General features: G+C 40.3%; 1 protein-coding gene across 48 annotated transcripts in view; it reads right to left on the bottom strand.

Moving 5' to 3' along the window:
* DAB1 (DAB adaptor protein 1) overlaps window positions 1-20,464 on the bottom strand; it is a 436,898-nt gene that overhangs the window by 83,620 nt on the left and 332,814 nt on the right. The window contains exon 3 of one of the 48 annotated variants that reach the window (XM_021295522.2): window positions 11,087-11,252. The exons of the other annotated variants lie outside the window; for them this stretch is intronic. Coding sequence (XP_021151197.1) covers window positions 11,087-11,153 — 67 coding nt within the window. The 5' untranslated portion in view covers window positions 11,154-11,252. The remainder of the gene's footprint in view (window positions 1-11,086; window positions 11,253-20,464) is intronic. 48 annotated transcript variants of the gene reach the window in all.

Genomic DNA, 20,464 nt, shown 5'->3' with positions numbered 1-20,464 from the left:
ATTGCCTCCCCTGTTGCCCATGTGCCAGCAGTTTGCTCTGCACAGCAGGTCCTGCCTGCGGGGCAGGGAAGGAGCTGCAGCCGCAGCTGCGCAGGGTTTTCTGCGGACTCAGAAACCTCCTCAGAACCTCCCCGGGTTCCCACTCCTGAGCACACATCACCTTCTCACCCATGAGGACCCAAAAGTTACCTGCTTCCCATTGTGAATCTCCTCGAGTGAAATAACTGTACATGTGAACGTCTTCTCCTCAATCCCAGATACAACAAATATTTTTCATGGGACGAACAGGGACTTTTGAGATCAGCACATTTAAGCCATTTGTCCCATCAAATAAATCTGGAACTCCCATTAACAAAAACATTACTACAACAATCCCCCTAAATACACTCACCTTCTATTTGCTCATTTAAAAGACATACAACTGTCTTCGGAAATTTCAAGTAATATGCAACAAAACCAGTTGTTTTTCCCTCAAATCTGTACAACTAAGATGGCTGTTACCTCCTGTCTGCCTATTCCAGGAAGAAACAAAAATTAGAAACAGAATATTTATTTGCATTTAGACTCGCTTTTCCTCAATCGGCATGTAGATTAGAGGCAGGTGTGGAAGGAAAACGCAGATCTTTTAAGTTGTTGACTTCTCATGGGCCGATTCCCTCACCTTCCACTGAAGCAAGACACATGCAGCACTAAGAGCTCTGTATAACTTGGTAAGATTAGCTCTCATTTTCTCCAGACAAAAAAGGAAGCATTTGCAGAGAATTAAGATGTACATAATACTTATGAAAAATTTAAAAAGTTATTTGCTTCATGATGATTAAATATTGACCCCAAAGCCTAACACAGGAGAGGAGACTATGAGAACTTTCTTTGCTTTTTTTTCCCTTTTGTCAACACCAGATTGGGAGAGGATAGAGCTGGTGTCTAAGTACACAAATGAAGGAGACAAACATCAGGAATAGCCTTACCTAAAGACTACGTCAATGTACCTTGGATAACTAACATTAACTAACAAGGAGCTTCCAAAGTTGTTTTTTCCAGGAGTAGCAGGATTGTGGAAACAAGGCAATACAAATTATTCACTCAGGTATCTTCCTCTGAGGTTTATTAGATTTACAGTGAAAAACAGGGAAGAGAGCTCTGGAAGAGGATATGGTGATGGAAATCTGAGAAATCAGCCATAGGCCTGAGTAGAAGAACAGCTACGACAGGGACACACAGCAGGGACCAGGAGAGCAAAGAAACCAGCTCAAGAAAAAAAACAAAATAACCCCAACCCAACCAGCACAAAAAAATCCCAAACTGAACCAAACAAAAAAAACCCACCCACCCCAGCAACTACATTGCAGCTGGACAGTCATCTGCCTGACCTTCAACCATGCTGGTGGCCCACAGCCTGGCCTAGCATTTGCAGAAGGTAACTGGAAACAGCAACATGACACTGAAGAAACATAGACTACAATAAATTTCTACATATATTTTGGATAATTATCAGTGCGAGGGGCTGGACTCAGTTCCTCCGAATCCAACAATCCCATGAAACAGTTTTGAATTATTGATATAGGAAGACAAATGAGCTTCATTCAGAAAGAGAAGTGTCAATCACCGAAGCTGTGCTTTTCAAGCTTCTCAGAAGTCTCAGTAGTTATGAGAGCCCCAAACTCAGCACTACATGTGTTGTTCTGGATCAATCTACAAGACAGTATTAGCCCATTTTTTTCTGCTTACGGCTCAGACAAACACCAGGGTGGCAGCAACCTGTCCAGGTTGGCCTGTCACATGAGAACTACCTATTTGGGGATTTTGCTAAAATAGATTGCAGGAATTAAGCTCTTTTACCTTGAAACTAAGTCTGAAGCCACAGCCTACACCTTCACATAATCTTTTCCTAATCACCACCCCCTCAGCTTACCTATAATTAAAATGACAAACAGTGGATCTTAAATAAATGCACCACCACAGTAGGAGAACAAAGCAGACTTGAACACTGTTTGTATCAGCGCTGGCATTTCAAAATTACTCAGACTTAAAAAAGCAGTAGAAGTACGCACTTATTTATACAAGGACATCTGCTCACAGCAAGGCTAGACGTATCATTATTATCTTCTACAAGCTCATCTCTGAATAATACAGCAAAACCAGAGAACAACCATTAAAGATGGACAACTGGCTTTTACTACTTCTTACATCCAAATGGTTTTATGTGCAAGCTCAAGTGTACATGTGTCCGGCAGACACACAAGTGCACAAGGAAATCCTGCATACACCAGCCAGCACTTTAAAGGGATGATTTACCTCTTTGGCACATCTCTGTTGACAGATAGGATTTTCAGGCCGGCTTATTAATAATGACTCTGTGTGGGTCTATTGAACAGTGAGGATAACTGCTGAAGGTCATAATGTGCCTCTGGTCTTGGTGTTCAACTCCCCTCTATTTCTGAGGCTCCCTTCAAGCTTTCCCGCAGGTCCCAGCATTACGTGCAAAGCAAGCGCCGGCTCCGCGTGCTGAAATCAGACCTGGGCGCTTGAGAGCTTCACTCCAACAATGCCGGCTAATGAAAATGACAGCGGAGGAGAAGAGAACAGTAATGAGACATTTCAAAAGTCTCACACGTGCTTGCTCGAAGGTGCGGAAGCACTGAGGTGCACTACCCTGTTTTTCAATTTGAGGGAATTCGAATGACTACTGTAACAACTGCAGAAGCTCCTATCCAAGTACTGGCACATTCTGGTTTAAAACAACTTGTAATATGGAAGTAACGCTTGGAAAAACATGAACCCTGGTCTCCTCTCCTTGCAAAAAGGCTAAAGGGGAGGATCACAGTGCAGGAGCGGGAAGGACAAGGAGGTGCACGTCTGCAGGCTGAGCTGCTCACCCACAGGCGAAGGATCCCGCTTAACCCCAGCCTTGTGTTTCTCATCACCAACTTTTATCCTTTGACCATGAGCCCATCCCTGCTCCAGCAGGGGCAGCCTGCCCGCAGTCTGAAAAGGCTGAGGTGACCTTTTCCCACACGCCGACTGATCCCGAGAGTAATATTTAACATTTAAATGAGGCACAGCAGGTAAACATTTACAGCTGCCCTGGCTCTCACGCTGTGCCTCACTGGATAATGCACAGGACTTTCGTCTCTCAATTTGGTCAACAGATTTGCAAAATCCATGAACAGAAAGTCTCTGGTTGTGACTAGACAGGATTTTTCAGCACTTGTATCTTGCAGGGGTTTCACGGGACATACATAAATTTCAATTTTTAACCCAAATTTGCTGCTCTTCAGGTTTTAATTCTTGTTTGATCTATTTGCACAAAGCATCTGATTTATCTTTGCCAACTCTCAGCACTAACCACTCTAATTTTAGCCAACTTCTCTCACGCCTTTCCCTATCTGCCATCTTTTTGATTATACTTCCCTGTAGCATAATAGCATTATAAATGGCAATTTCTTTTTATTTATTCCACTCTCCAGACACTCTATGATATTGTCAGCATTAAGGGGCAGGCAATTAATTTCTCTCTCTATGGTGGGAAAGATAAGAAGAAATCAGCTAAATTTAAAGGGCAGAGATTGAGGAAAACTTTCTGTCTTGCACCTGGACCACAGGAACACCTACCCATTAATTATATGCTTCTTCATTACCGTTTTTATAAGACCAGCTTAGACAAACACCTGCCTGGCGTGGTCCAGATCTCACCTGACTTCTCACAGACTTTCAAACCCCCTAAGTCTGTAAAATCGTATTGAATTAATTTTCAACTATTATTTAGATTTTTTTTTTTTTTTTTAACCTAATGTTTTAAAGGATAAATGGCAGCATTTGTAATTTACCCAACACCCCCATTCCCTGCTGCCAGGAAGTCTAATGTATAAATTCCTAAAAGAACCTGTAAGCCAAGATGTTTTTATTTGAAGACTGCAAACTTAATACCATCCATGACTTAAGTAAAAAAGTTCACAGCTTTCATCTTCGGCTTTTCTCCTGCAACCATTCTTTGGAGTCATCAATTCTAGAGATACTCTTTCTATTCCTTGGCATCAGTTTGCTGTGTTTCTTCCAGCTGAAAAACACACCCGAGCTGAATATTACTCACTGAGCTGCATAGGAGTCAGCTGAGCCAAAAGAAGATTTTTCACTTTATTTTCTTAATGGCAATTACTCACCATGATTTTCCCAGACACAGTGTTGACTCAAATGTAAATACATAGTTACATGTAAAAGTAAATGTACAGTTATATATTTTGCCCTATGTATAGGGAAGTTCCCTAGAGTACCCTTAAATAACATCATTGTGGTTTGTCTTCTAACCTAAGACCTTCATTATGTTCCTGTGGAGGAGAAATATATGGCTATGGCTGTTCATCACTACCATCAATACCATATTGCCTCTATTTATTTGGCAGTTTACAAGGCAAAGAATTTTTTTTGTCCTGTTCTACACATCCCTTTTCCACTCTTACGTTTTGGAAGTTCTAAAGAGACACAATGCCCAAACTTTTGTCCCTCTCGTTAAAATTATTCAATCTACTAATTGCAATCAAATTCAACAGAATATGAAAGATATCAAGTTTCTGTAGATTCTACGAAGATCAGAAGCCAGAAAGAGGGGAAAGATTCAAATGAAGGCCCCCACTAAGAGAAAAGTTGCAACACCAGTTCAATCTCATAATTAGACGTTAAATAATCCACGTAAGAGAAAGTGAGACTCAGCTAATACAGAATTACTCATATCCTCTTTCACTGCCAATCCTGGTCAGTTCATAACCCGAAAAACTGTCAACAAGATCTGCTTTTGGTACAAATGTTTCAAGGATAATTTTTACAGCACATTGGAAAGCAGAGGTAAAACCTGAAAATCCTCTACAGAAACATATCCTCATTCTCATGACATGTATAAAAGCAAAAGCACTAGATAATAAAGTCAAAATTAAGTTATAAATTATATTCAACAATGACTTCATATTCACTTTCTTTTCCAAGGACTTCACATGTACATTTCTATTGCAGTCACACTTAAGAGAAAATGACAACTCAGCTTTGTATTTTTGGTGTGGTGAGTTTGGGGTTTTTTTTGTTTGTTTGTTGGTTGGTTTATATTGAAGGTGGGCTCTTTTTTTGCCATTCTATTAGTTTTCTTTTTATTTTTTTTTAAAGTTCCACCACTCCCCTTGCAGAGAAGCAGAGGTGAGGGCTGGTCCTTTGATCCCTCTCGATCTCCCGAAGGCTATCAACTCTATCCCGGATCTCCCCCGTCTCAGCCTTTTTTCCCCCCTCTACATGGGTACTTGCTGTTCGGTGCCACCAGCATCTTTTTCTCAATCAAGAAGAAAGATGAACAGCCGCCTGAGTAGTCAGGTTCAATTTCACTCCATAGATCAACCAACTAAGAGAGCCGCAGCGGAGTATAATTTACATTCCCCGTCAAAAGTCGGAGTGTAGCTGACGGCCAACTTCCCACAGCTTTGTCTGATCTTAATCCATTCCTGCACTTTGAATTTCAGCAGCGACCAGCTTGGCGCAATTGAAACGTTTTAATGTCTAATCTACAATACAAATTTCTCACTTGCTAGAGAAAAGCCTATTCTTTATTAAAAAACACACCGGACAAGGCAAAAGATAGCACTGAGAAATAATTCAACACTACAAATTGAGCATTCTGCTCTTATGCAGTGAAATCCAGGTGCATATTCCCAGTAAACAAAAGGGCAGATTTTAATTTTGAATAGTTTAATATAATTTTTGAGAAGCAAATGTGTGTCTTTTTTATTCAGCTACTAGTTATTTTACCTCCAAGCAAAGCATTCGCTTCCTCAGCACTACCAGCACATCACTCAACTAGGCCAAGCATTTCCATCAGCACTGTGTGATGGTTCACCCAAAAATGGTTCTGCAAGAAAATTATATCAATTAGATATAATACTCTGATACAGCATTGATAAAGGAGAAGTACTAATGGGACATGGAACTCCAGGCATTTCACTGTAGCGCCCATTTGGTGGCAGAACCCAACATGACACCACTTGGAGCAGCAGCATCACACTAAGCTGTCACCTCAGGGGCACACATCCAGCCTGGAATTTTTCAGAGAACTAAGGCTGAGTGACAGCGAGGTAAAATTCAGCTCACATTGGGACCGGAAAGTCAATGAATACCTTATTTCTTTCAGATCCATTGGCGGCGAGTCCTTCCATAAAAATAGTCCTGAACCACTTCAAGCCAGAAACACACCAAAACCTGAGTGACACCTCCGTAGAGGATAAAACACTTTACAAGCAAGTAGTTTTGTTAGTATCATTTAATCCAGAAAAACAGCATTTTCTTTTGTAAAATCAATGTAGTGTATCTACTCTCCACTGATATAGAGGACAAACCACCGAACTTGGTAACATATCATCAGAGAAGCCACCTCAAGACATTCACATCTGGGAAGACTCATTCAGATAGAAGCGTATTTTTTCCTTTAACTCTGATATTATTTAGTACCAAAGAAGCACAAAAGCTTAACTCTGGGCAACGAGTCCATAATTTTACCTTTCTGGATTTCTAAGATTTACATCTGTCATAAATATCAGAAACATGACTCTTGGAAATCAAATATTAAAATGAGGGATGATACTGTATTGCGCTGCAGAACATGGTAAATTGCTGTCATTTCTTGAGAGGTGGCAGCATTTCAGTGGTGGCTGATTGCTTTATTATTTTTGCATTCATTGCCCATCACTGATGTATGCAGGTTCGTTTTCATTTTTAAAAAGTAGCTCTAAAATAAAATTTAAAAAAGCAGTCTTCACAATAGGCAGAGTGCACCTGCAGTATTCTGAGAATCTTGTCTTTATTTAGTTTTAAAGTTTGTCCAATACTTTGAGATGTAGGATAAAAAAGACTGAGCTCCATCTCCACAGACACTATTCATGGATGTGTACAGAATCTCTAATTGTGTGTTCAAACATGCCGTAAATATCTCCAGCAATGGAAAACTCAAAACATACATTATCATTACTAGCTTTTTGTGAAGCAGGTTCTCAAAAAATACTTTTAAAATTTATTAGGTCAGACGCAACATTTAGCAGCCTACTCATCTGCCCTCTCCATTACACAAAAAGGGAAGAAAAAAAGCACAATATTTTCATTTTTCGGTAAAATAAGTTAATGGAAAAAAAATTGCCGATATCCTGCAGGTGAAGCATGCAAGGACAGAAAGCTGTTGAAACACACTTTATTACTATGAGCTGGAATTCTCTTGGCTTACCAATACCTTATCACAGTGCTGTTTTTCACAGTGGCAACTGAATGATAATCCCTCCTCCTGTGTTTACTGGTCACTATGTTATCCTCCTTGTACACTAAAGCTTAACTTGAAACTTCCTCGACCTTAGGTCAAAGCTTTCTGTAAAAATGTGTCGGTTTTGTGCCACCCCAACATTCTCCACTGTATCAGAATTTACTGTAAGAGTGAGAACCAAACCAGAAAACAACTCTGTAAATACAACTGTACCTACGGTGAAAAGTACCAACACCACAAGTCATGGATTTAAAATTGTGACTTTAAGAGAGAACAAACTTCTCTGAACTAATTTTAAAAGGCAGGTGACATTTTGCACAGACGCAATCACCTGGATTTGATATACATGCTACTTGCTCCAAATCTTCATTTCTTTTCCGCAACTGTGGTTTCATTGTTCTACATTTTCTTTCTCTAACTGCAAAGGGAAGCAAGAAAAGCGATTTTCTAGTTCACTGTCAACACACATGATGGCCTAAGTAATACAGCCTTGCAGTCACTCAGCACATATAGTCCTCAATCCTTATCAGACCTTTTCTGTTACTAATTCTCCTTCCCATATTGAACCCAAATACTACAGTCCTGGATGCATTAGAACTCCATAACCACATAAATACCTAACAGCTGACAAAGCACAGCATTATTAGCCTCAAAACCTTCCTTTGGTTCCCTATACGATGTGCAAAGGTAAGGGAAGACTATGTCAAACCACCCAATAAGTTGTTATAAATCATGGCTGTTTTTAAGCCATGGCTGAAAAATTATCCTCAGCATGAGTTCAGTAAAGAGAAACGATTGTCGGGATCTTTTTCAGGTTATTTTCAATTCCACGGTAGCAAAAGGAGGCTAATTTTAAAAACAGTTTAATTCTGGAAACCTTCTTGGCAAGCGTATTATGGAAGAATATGCATAGAATAACCTATTTCAAGCAAATCTCAGACTATTGTTAGCAAGGACGAAAGCATGAGCAGGATCATGAGGGAGCTCTCGCTGGCAGGATATATGGATATAATAAGAGAAGAAATAACAGAAGAAATTGAGGGCAAGCCAGGTTTGCAGAAGGCCTCTAGGCTGTAGTTAAGAGAAACAATCCTTGCACTTGACCAGCAACATCTCCCAGGACACTTTTGTAAACCAGTTTTACTAAGAAAATCCCAGTAATACGAGGTCCAAGAAAAATACAGACAGGGCGAATCAAAATAAATGTTGCAGTTCACATAAGCTCCTGACGCTTCAGAAAAATAACCTATTTCCATACTTTAAACAAATGCACTGACATGATTGGTGACTGACCAGTGTTTAAGTTCTGAACACAATAACCATATAATGTTTTGTTTCATAATTACAAAATGCTTCTTCTAGTAATTCATAAATGTTAAGCTTTGGCTCTTTTCCATGAGCTACCCTAAGCGCTCTCATCCTTGCGAGACTGCGTATGCATTATCATTTTCTATTCAGCGTCACTGTTATTGCTTTATACCTGCAACCTCTGGAAAAGCATTGCAGAAACATTATATTTAGACAGAAATGGAAACAAGACTGTAATGATGCCAAAGAGCAGTAATTAAAGTAAAGTAAATTAAATTGGGAAGACACTGAAAGACAATTTACTCGAAATACTGTATTCAGGCCACCTATGGAAAAAAAAAAAAAAAACAAAAAAAACACAAAAAAAACAAACCAAACCTAAACAGTTTTTAATTTAGAGTTATGGTTAATTAATTATGAAGATAAACCTATAAAGATTAACAGCTGTACTAGAGAAATCTTCTGCCTGTGTATCTGCAAATACTGCAATTCCCATACTCCCAGGAAGAGGGAGGTGAGGAAGAATGGATCTTTTTCAGGAGTATCCTACTAAATCTGATTTGAAAAGAAAAATTTTGATTTAGATTCAGAGTATTAAAAGAGTTTAAGAAAACCAAAGCATTAAACATGACAAATCCTGAACACACACATGTATTCATGTATTCTTTGGACTTCTAGTAAAGATGCTGCTCCAACGCAAACTTCTTCTCCTACAAAAGATTAAAACCTCTTCAGTAGGATTCTCATTCCATCAAGAATAAATATGTAACAAGCCTCACATTCCTTCTGCATACACAAATTCCTGCCTACAAACAGCTAAACTGGACCACAATGGTATCTTGGAATACAGGGGATGTTAAGTATAAAGCAATAAATTTAAGCAGGTGCTTTGAAAGCAATCACTCTGGTCAGGAAAAATGCACCACTAAAAATGCTTGGATATGCTCCAATAATATTTGTAAATAGTTTAAGGAAATACCTGAAATTAAAGACCAGCTAGTATGTCCAATTTCAATTCAGCGTGACAGTTTTCCTCAAGGGAAGACAAGCCATAAATACGAAACTGTCAGAACTTCCTTAAAACTCAAGCATGATATAGCCTAAATCTGCCACACAGTTGAATAAAAGTGGAAGAAAAATTGAAAAGAAACCTCGGAAAACAAGTCTGAAGTGAATTCTCTGTGCCTTTTGAAAAAAAAGGAGGCTTTTCTGCCAAAGTTATTTTTACAAAAGTTGTTCAAATCCAAATTTGCTTTTTATCTGCATTGGACAGAATTCTCAATTTCCTGCAAGCAGCATCCAAAGTGTGTTTCAAGGCACAGTGAAACCTCCGGAGCTGTGCAGATGCAACACCTGCCCCTGAAGCCGCCTGTCATTTTCTCCCATGCCATCAACACACTTTTCCTACTTTTCTCTCTTCATTGATTCATAAAGAGAAACTGGAGAAGATCAGCTTCTATTGTGCTGCAGACCGGATTCATCAGGAATGTCCTGACAACATGGTGTCAAGTGAAGGGGAAAAAATGGTCAATAAATAGGGTGAATATTTTTATATTTTAATTATGTCACACTGGATATTTTACCTGTGGGAGATGAAATTAGTTACAGCCTTTTGCAGGTTTACAGTAAGGTGTATGCCTCTATCAGAGACTGAGGGGAAAAACGGGTCTAAAAAAAGAGAAATAAAGATTTATTTTAGGGAATATGGTCGTGTTACATGACAGCAACGAACTTGCACCACCACAGAGCAAGCAGTATTTACAAAGCACTGAATTTAATAGTGGTTAGTCAGATTTCTGAAGCAGCTTTTCCATTCTCCTCAGGAGCAATTTCATTCTATTTCTGAGAAAAATGAAAACTGTAGAAAAATTCCAATTTACTTGCACTCCATAATATCTATGTCCTTTTCAATAACAAAGAAAATCAAGCCCCTGCGTGCTTAGCAGCCACTGGGTGTTACACACTTACCTGCTCCTCTTCCACCACACAATGTGGCGTTTGCCACGTCTCTTACTGCCGTAAAATTTTTCACAGCATTGAACTGCCACATATACAACCCATATTATGTTGATCATTCTGAAAACTAGACAGACCTTGCATTGAAAGATGTATTTATTTATATATAAATGATAACTAGAGATGATGTGCAACCCTTGACTCCAACACATCACTTCCCGTTACCCTCACAACTGTCCTCTGGTGAATCCACCATTGCAAAAGTCCATTTAAAAACTGTGATTTTTACAGCATCACAGTAAAATCCAACTATCAGCAGAAACCTTTATCTTTCAAGTCCAAACCTACCCAAGAGAGGTGAAGAGTGAAGGCTCCTGCTCTTTTCAGGCAGGCTTTTACTTATTTAAAATGCACCTGATCTCACAATCTCACTAAATGTTTCCAATTTGTAGGTTAGATTTTCCATTTAACTAGAAAAACAAATAGAATCTGTCAAGAATATTGTCTCAACAATACGTCAGCATATCCCTGGCCCATGCTGACCTGTGCTGCTATCTCGGTAAGTAACTCTCGTTCCCAGAGGAAGGTGAAATTGGTTTTCAGTGCTCATATTCGTGCCACCGAGAACAAAGTTCAGGCCACTCTTCTGCTGGTGTGACAACAGTCACCTCCTGATGATTCAAACTGAGTGCTGCTGTTCACAAAGAACCTGAAACAAGAAAGGTGTGAATGCTTCACTTTATGTATTTAAAGTTATCACCTATATGACTCTGATTAACTGTCTTGGCTCCAGATGAATCTCTGTGGTTGTGTAATATTTCCAGCCTAATTACTGAGTCAGGTCCAGGTACTCTGGAATACAGTGGTGACAAACACTGACCTCTTTGTACAAGGAGGTAAAGGCCCAACTTCAAAGAATCACAGAATCATAGAATAGTTTGGGTTGGAAAGGACCTTCCAAGCTCATCCAGTGCCACCCCTGCCATGAGCAGGGACATCTTCACTAGCTCAGGTTGCTCAGAGCCCTGTCCAGCCTGGCCTGGGATGTCTCCAGGGATGCTTCATCCACCACCTGTCTGGCCAACCTGGGCCAGGTTCTCACCATCTACATAGAAAAAAACTACTTCCACGTGTCTAGCCTGAATCTCCTCTCTTTCAGTTTAAAACCATCATCCCTTGTCCTATTGCAACAGGCCCTGCTAAAAAGTCTGTCCTCATCTTTCTTATGGGCCCCTTTTAAGTATGGAAAGGCTGCAATAAGGTCTCCCTGGTGCCTTCTCTTCTTCATTTTCAAGACAAATATATATTTTATATATATATATATATATATAGGAATTCCTGGAAAGACATTTTTCCTTTAAGGCAAAACCCTTTATCATAAAGTGAGTCCACATTTGTGTGTATAGTTCCACAAAAAGTCTAAGCAGGGAGGAACCATAAGCACAAGATTGGTTTGATGTTTTCTGCTGGCATCTGGGACGCACCACTTCAGTGACTGGAAAGACAACGCCCACGGGAGCCAGTGGTGACCCTGGCCAGTACAAGGAACAACCTGGACAGCAAGGAACTAAGTCATGCAGACAGGATAACTTTGAGCTATTCAATATTGATTCAATATTGAAATCCTCTTTGTTCCACTAAAATAAAAATGCAATATTTTTATGTATTTTAAGCCTTATTAAAACCTATTCTTCATTTGTAAAACAAAACTTAATTGAAACCAGCTATAAGAAGAAAGTTTCATTTATCAAGAAGTGACATTTTGTAATTATAATACAGTTCAGAACACAATGTTTAGCTGCAAAGGCGTGAATTTTCCCTTCTTCACTGTTCCTGCCAAGTTGTTATTATTATGAGTGGGGTTAAACTAGAAAACTGGCAGTTGCTTCCTTTCACTGAAAATTAACTAAAGGAAAATAGAGATCATTTATCTAGAAATGGCTTCCACCTTCTTCTGTTTTTAAGGAGACGAGGCATACCAGAGATGCAGCGTCGCAACCATGTACTGAGTTCTGTGGGGCTGGTTCAGGCATGATGGCTACTGCAAATGAATAAACCGGATTAACAGCAATAGCCAAGAACAGTACAGACCACACACCTTTCCTGTGCCAACTGCAGAGCCCTGCAGCTTGGCTGCCAGCGGGCCAGGCCTTCTAGCAGGGCTGCTTTCAGCCAAGAGCTTCTCCAGGTGAGACACCTGCCTGTCTGTGTCCTGCTCTGTGGATAACAGGTCAACCCAACCAGCGCCATCTCCCACATGGAGAGCTGGAGCACGAAAGCAGCGTAGGCCAGCACTGCAATCGTGAGTGGTGTAAGAGGTGGTGTGAGATTGGTGCCAGTCACAGGTGCTTTATCCTTGACACTTTTGAGGGGTGATGCAGGAGAAAACTCATAAGGAGAGCAGGAGTACAAAGGGGGTAATTAGATGCCTGCAATAAACTGTGAATCTGGATTAGGATCAGGAGATGTCTTAATCGCAGGTTTTGAGTGGCCCTCAGTCATACTTAATGCCTGCATTTCCTCAGTCCCCCGATACTGCCAGGTGTCTACACCTCCAGGTGATGTCTTGTAGTTGCAACTATAACAAAGAAGTTTCCCATGCTCCCCCCAGCAATGCCCCCCCGCCCGCTTGCTGCGGGTCCCTTCCCTGCCACATCCCCATCCCCTGCAGTTCCAGTAATCATCTCCATAAAACCTGCACAAACAGCTTTGCTAATACAGAAAACAAAGGGTAAAGAGAACACAGAAGTTGATCCTGAAATGATAAATAAGATGCAAAGTCCTAAAGATTACCATTTTGTTCAATACGTTCAGAAAACGCTTCATTTCCAGATCATCTCCTGTATTTAGAGCAATCCTACTTCTCTGTTCCTTCCCTCCTCTTAGTCTTCTGTCCTTGAAGGCTCCATTTTGGAGTCAGCTCAGGTTTTACTGAACAAGTTGCTGACCACGACTACCTCTGAACACACTCTCTTGTTAACAGGGCTGTTCACATACAGCAGTACTCTCAAAATCATGCTAGCAAATCCAGAAAGCTGCATTTCAGTTGCAGGTGGTCAGAACTATAAAGAGGCACCAGGTTATGTATAGCTGGCTACAAACCTGCCCATACTTATTCGGCACTCGGGTTTCTACCTAAAGAACCACGTTGTTTTAGACACATGGAATCTTTTAGTATTGTAACCATGAAAACTGTACATGCTGCACATGAGCTTTGCCTTCTATACTCACTGCTTGTGTCTAGAGAGCTGAAAGGGCTCTGCTTGTTATAAACTGTTGTAAGCTAGAATCAAAATTCCTTTGAGATATACCAAGTAGTTAATTCCTTTCCCTAAAACAACATTCCAGGTGCCAGGAAAAATCTCTACATCTGCAGCAACAGCAGTAAACACGAACTTTCTCATGAAGGCACAGAAAATGTGTAAGAAATTCTTATTCTTCTAAGTGGAATGCTAGATGGAACAATCATTTCCACTGCAGCCTTCTACTTCAAGACACAATTTAAAGGAAAATCATTTGGTTTCAAAATCTGTCAGTGAACTAGGAGTGATAAAAACAATCTTACTGCCCTCACAAAGTGAGCATACTCCTAAGGCTCTGAAGTAGGTTAATACCATGATTACAGCATTTTCAGCAGAGTTTTGCAACAGCATGCTGCTCCAAGCGCCTTTCATACTTACCAACTACATGAATAAAAATGCTTTTGGTACAAAGGTTAAGCACATTAAAGAAGAGTCATATGAAGCCGTAGCCACACCTCTATCTTGTATATGAAATAAAAATCAGCAGTATACAATCACTTGATACACTCAGAGTTACTGAATGCTTTTGGCACAATCTTGCCATCTTTTCTATCGCTTACATGTTGCAAGGTTTATAAAAAAGCAAGCACAGAGAGCTACCTCCAATCATACAATTAAACTAGTGCTTCAGCTTAATGTGATGACTGTTGGGATCCACTGACAGCCTTTCCATCAGGCTGTGATCTGGTTCCTTTGCTAAACTGGTACGTGAAAAATAGGCATTTGGAGGAAAACTGTCAGAGTCACTGGCAAGAGCAACAGGGCTGTTCCACCTGGAATCCAAACTCTCTCACCTAAACATTGAATTCCAGAGTGGAAGTGGAAATTTTCCTGAAAAAAGTGTTTCTCCATACAATTGTGACTAAGAATTATCTTGATACTAATATTGGGCTTGAGGTGAGTAAACTAGTAAGTTAACACCTCTAAGTAAATGAAATTCTGATTAATAGAAACATATTGGCTATGAAATCTCTGACCTCAAAGCCAATTCTACAGAACAGATCAAATGAAAAGCCAACTTCAAATGCTGGCAAAAGGAACTTCGAAAGGTAACATACTCTGAATATTCTGCCTTGGTCATACCTGCATAAGCATATTAATGTTTTATACACATGAAAGTCTGGCTGCCAATATATTCCAGGGATGCTTAGCTTACATTAGTAGCACTGGCAACAGGGAACTGGTGGTGTTATCCACCTACTATTGGCAATTAAAATAATTCACTACTATGTGTGAAATATTAAAATGTACTAATTTTTAGGAGAAAACACCCAGTTCCACATTACAAATCTCTGTTTGTTTGTCTTGGTTTTGTTGGCTGGTTGGTTTAGTTTTCCTCCCTTCACAGACCCCTATTTCTAAATATTGCAGCTTGTCAGTTCTGAATAACTCGGCCATTACAAAAACAAAGAGAAGCTGCCACTTTGGACCTCAGGTTAACACAGAAGTGTTGCCAGGAGTCGAATATTTTGCTACAGAAGACAGAGCTGAATTTGTTACACAAATGAGCTTTCTCGTTATGAAATATTCAAAAATAGATTAAACGTTGATATGACTTTACTGGAAACTGAAAACAACTCCTAAAAGGTGATTTTGCAAAATTACAAGGCTTTAAATTTCCTCCACTGCAAAAGCCTGACTGTAAAATTGGACTCTAGTGACAAAGAGTCATCAAGTCAGGTTACAGATCATCTTAACAGATGATCATCAACAACAGAAAATACTTTTTCATAGTATGTTTATAGAAGTTCTTATTGCATCTTTAAATTTCCATTGATTGCTTCGTTATGAAAAAGATCCAAAATTTCCCTCAAAATATTTTTTTAATTACCTCTTAAGAACTGACGAGTTTAGTACAAATACATTAAGTATTTCATATAAGCACATAATCATTTCACTTGTTAAAATTCCTGTATCCAACTGCTGTATGGACATTTAGCCCCAAATGATTGTTTCCATGAAAAGATTAAAAGAAAACCAAACCTCCTTGCGATCTTCATAATCTTTTCAGTATATTAGCAGTTTATGCATGGAATAAAAGATGAGGAATTACTGTATTAAAGAATTACTGCAGAGAATTTACTAGGTATTCAAATACATTTCAAATATATTTACTTTATTTGCTGAAATGACCATGTCGCTGCAAATGGTTCGGAGATGATTTAAAAATCAATGAATAATGACATTAAAATAACATTCCAAATTGTTTTAAACACAAGCAAGGTTCACTGCTTTGACAAGATCCAACCCCAGGTTCCTCATTGCTTTCTTAAATACATCTACATTAAAACAAACAAGCAAACAATGAACCTACTAATTAACAGGCTTTCAAATTTACAAATTACAAAGCTGGCTTTCAGGTTGTTAGAACTCACTATTTTTGAACACCCAAGTTGCATTAGTTTCATCGAAGTAAGTATTCTAGCAGCTGTGGGACTATCTACACTTGTCTGCTAGGGAAGGACTTGGCCTAAAGAGAAAGAAGATAAACCTGTGTTATCCTGGACCCCCCCTAACATATGCATATATAGATGAGCTGCAAATATGGACCCTTCCACCATTTTGAATAGAATTAGATGATCCCTAATAAACCTCTTAATATCATTACAGCCTGTTCATCCCTCTCTGCTATCACCCCGTGGCCATGTCAAGCATCTGTATCTTAACCAACTTCTCAGCTGCTGCGAGTTCAGTCTCTTCTTATCATTGGTCCTGCTCATCTCTCATTTGTTCAGAAAAAGCAACCAAAACAATCTCTCCTGAGTAGTCCTCTGACTGCACCCCTCTGAAGCCCTGGATTTCCAGTCATTCCAACTACTCATTTCAACTATATTGTTCCCTTCTTCCAGCTAAGGCTGACTCGAAAATAAGATCCACGTTCAAAATATTCAGATTTTTCCTGTTCTGATATTCCCCAAAAGGAAAAGGGAGCTACAAAAGCAAAAAACAACAAGGAAGAAAGGATGAAGAAAAGAGTGAGACACACATATATGCCAAAGTGGCCCAGGGTAATCACCTGAGCTATAGGACCTCTCCCCAAAATCATCCCCAACTCCTCTGGCACAAGCTTCTCTTTCTGAAACTTTATCTTGGGTCTGAGGAAGATTCCTTAACAAAGCATTAGTTGAAAACAGTACATCTCTATGAAAAGTTCCTCTGTTACTTTGTTGAAAAAATTCCCTAATACCTACAGTTTCTATGCCCTTATTTAATTCTCACCTGAACCAGTCTGTCTTCCTTCACTGAAGCATCACTGCCAGCTTGGATATTTTGACTATTTTCTTCTTCCAGAAATACTTCCCTGTTCCTTTCATGCCCCTATGATGTGACCTTTTGAAAAAGCTATTTATCAGACTGCCTTCTTAAAATCGTTCAAACCGCCCCCCCCCCAAACCAACCAAACAACAATAAAACCGCAAAAAACAACCCCCCAAAAAAGCCCAAACAAACAACAAAACCCCACAACTACATGTCACTAGCTTCTCTATCTTTTTTTTTTTTTTTTTTTTTAAAAAGTATATATGAAGAGAATGTTGCTAAAATGCTCTGGTGCTCCTATCAACATCCACGTATCCACATTTGTGTTGGAGCACTGTGCAAACAAAGCAGCTCCATCTTGACTGTCGAGCACAGAAAGCAGCACCAGATGGAGCAGATTCCCTGACCACTGTCCTTCCATTCACTGAACAGGGCAAAGGTCTCCAGGAAACAGCAATATGAGCTCAGCTCATTAAAAACTGTATGAAAATGTATATCCTGAAGGGATGTTAAATTAGGCTTACACAGGCAACTTTGAGTCTGTGCTTCCTTAGAATTTTAGTGCTTAACCTTATAGCCTCAGCATCCCTTTAACACAATTAAATATATAAGTATAGATATAGCATATTGCTTCAGTTATAGTCTAGCAAAGAGAAAGAAAATAGGTGAGACAGATAAAGAGCTCTGTAGGTAGCTTTCATTTTGATCTCTAGCATTGCCATCTTTTTGACACGCTCACGACAGTAGAGCCTGTGTTCCTCCACATCTACTTTTACTGTGAAGGGCTGATAACACATTATTTTTAAAGAGACACTTCAGAGTCTGTGCACTTAAAAAAAACCCCTGCAAGCCATAAACATCCCTACACTAGTAAACAGAGCAAATACTAAACACACATAGGTAACAGTATCAATAGCAAACTTAAGCCATGTCCAAGTACAGAGTACATCCAATTTCCCTGATGCATTTAATTCACTTTATGTGACTTTGTACATGTGAGTTCAATGTATAACTCATACAGGCAACACAAGGTATAAAAAAAGATTAACTCAGTCAACACTAGTGACGGCTTTGCCTTCTACCTAGTTATCAGCATGCTAGTCCACACTATCATGATGTGCAAATATTACCCTCTTATTACTTTGATGGCAATTTCATATTTAAAAATGAAATTAATAGCTAACCTCAAAAGACTTACTATGCCTAATTTCCTTTCACTCCCTGAAACATCCTTTTCACTATACAATTTCTCATCTAACTAAACTAAAAGAATAAGAGGCGTAATTATAGATCATAGATTAGCTGTTCAACGTTTGCTAGTAGTTAAAATGGAGTAGACATTAAAAGCAAGTTGACTCCAGAGAAAGCTGCTCCTCCCACCACTTGCAGAAGAGACTGCCATGGAACATTCATATTCACGAAGCCAAGGCTAGAGCTTTCTGTGCTTTTGGACAACTTTGCATGGCTCTTCCAAGGCAGGACCTCCTACCATGACTGAAAAAACTGCCAGGATCTCCCACCTTCCCCAGCTGCATTCACTGATTTCAGTTACAGGTAGAACCATGGAGTGTCCTGATTTGGAAGGGACCCACAAGGATCATCAAGCCCAACTCCTGTCCCTGCACAGGACAACCCCACAGTTCACACCACGTGTCTGAGGACGTTGTCCAGTCTCTTCTTGAACACTGTCAGGCTTGGGGCCATGACATCTCCCTGGGAGCCTGTTCCAGACCTTCAGCACCCTCTGGGTGAAGAACCTTTTCCTAATGTCCAACCTAAACTTCCCCCCGCACATCTTCCTGGCATTCCCTCAGGTTCTATAATTGCTCACCAGAGAGGAGAGATCAGCTCCTACCATTCCTCCTCCCCTTGTGAGGAAACTGTAAACCATGATGAGGTCTCCCCTCAGTCTCCTCTTCTTCAGACTGAACAGACCCAGCGACCTCAGCCACTCCTCATACAGCTTCCACTCTAAATCCTTCACCAATTTTGTGGCCCTTTGTGGTAAGGCAGGAGGACACAATGGTATCCCAGGAATCCCTCACACAAAATCATGCCCTTCACAGCCAGGACAAATCAGGGGGGGTAAGAGGTTTGTCAGTGCTATACAGGCACATCGCAGCCTCCCAAAACACTGACCTGCAACCCAAGAGTATGTCCATGACCTAAAGTCTCCTTTCCCCATGAGCTCACTCTGTGTTCCTGGGCCAGGACCTCCCTGCAGACTTGCTCTCCATCCTGAGCCTGCACAGAGGCACTGGTGAACTTCAGCTCAGACTAGCCAACGAGCAGGAGGAGAGATCTGAGCACCAGCCACTGAAGCAAGAGGCCGAAAACCTGAACAGCCCAGAAGTTCAGGTGACAAGAACTGCAGGAGACTGATGTTAGGATGGAAAGCTACTGGACAAACTGGATGTCTACCACAACCTGTGGAGAAAACTATAGAGTGAGAGAGCACACAGCCTTCTATCAGCTTGGGAGAGGACAAATTGCCCAGGCCCTGTAGTGCACCAGATTCAATTACCTGTAATGGAAGATCCTGGAAACAAGATCATGTTAACATCTTTGGTTCCACACATACCAACTTTTGCGTTGATGGAGCAAGAGCTTCTTTTCTTCCGTAATGCAAGCATCACAATGCAGACACAAAGCCCAGAGAGACCATACACTGTTTGCACCTTCACTTCGAGCTTGATCTACCTGGAGCAAGGAAGGGCGGATTCACAACTCAGCAGCCAAATGGTAATTTGCCCTAGTGCTATTTTTACTGCTGTTTTGCAGCCATGAGTAATGCTGTCTTTAAGAAATGGAAGTGAAAGCTACTCTGTTCTTGTCAGAATAATAATGGATATTGTGTTGGCAACTGCCCTCCTGCACTGCACAACAGCACAAATAAAAGGAATTGGGAAAAGCCAACAGTATTCTAGTAAATAAAGTGTGTAAATTCACCTGCTTGCAAACAAGTGATAACCTCTATTATTTGGTGTTTCAGCCTGGCCAAGAAGAACAGGATAAACACTGGGTCTAAATCAGAAGCGAGTCAACTCCACTGATCCTCATCTATGCAGAGAGGTCACAGGGAGAAGCACTGGCTGTTCATGGAGGATCGAAGGAGGAAAGCAGGGCTTGTAAGATGCCAGAAGTGCCTCCAGACACAGTTATGCAGACAGCAACAGATGAACAGATCACCTTCTCCACACCTCAGGTTGGTTCAGTGCTGGGGTATCAGTTTTGGCCTCACTCTTGTTACTAGTAGAAGGAAAGATGTCAATGAGCATTAAAGTATTTGCTCCATACAGCTTATGTTCATGCAGAGTTTCTATTCACAGAGGCTACACAGATTCAAGCAGGGAAGACTTGC

The sequence above is a fragment of the Columba livia genome, chromosome 8 (assembly GCF_036013475.1).
Source record: "Columba livia isolate bColLiv1 breed racing homer chromosome 8, bColLiv1.pat.W.v2, whole genome shotgun sequence".
In the NCBI taxonomy this organism is placed as follows: domain Eukaryota; kingdom Metazoa; phylum Chordata; class Aves; order Columbiformes; family Columbidae; genus Columba; species Columba livia.
Note: the sequence above shows the minus strand (reverse complement) of the source record. Positions and strands in the feature narration are given on the sequence as shown.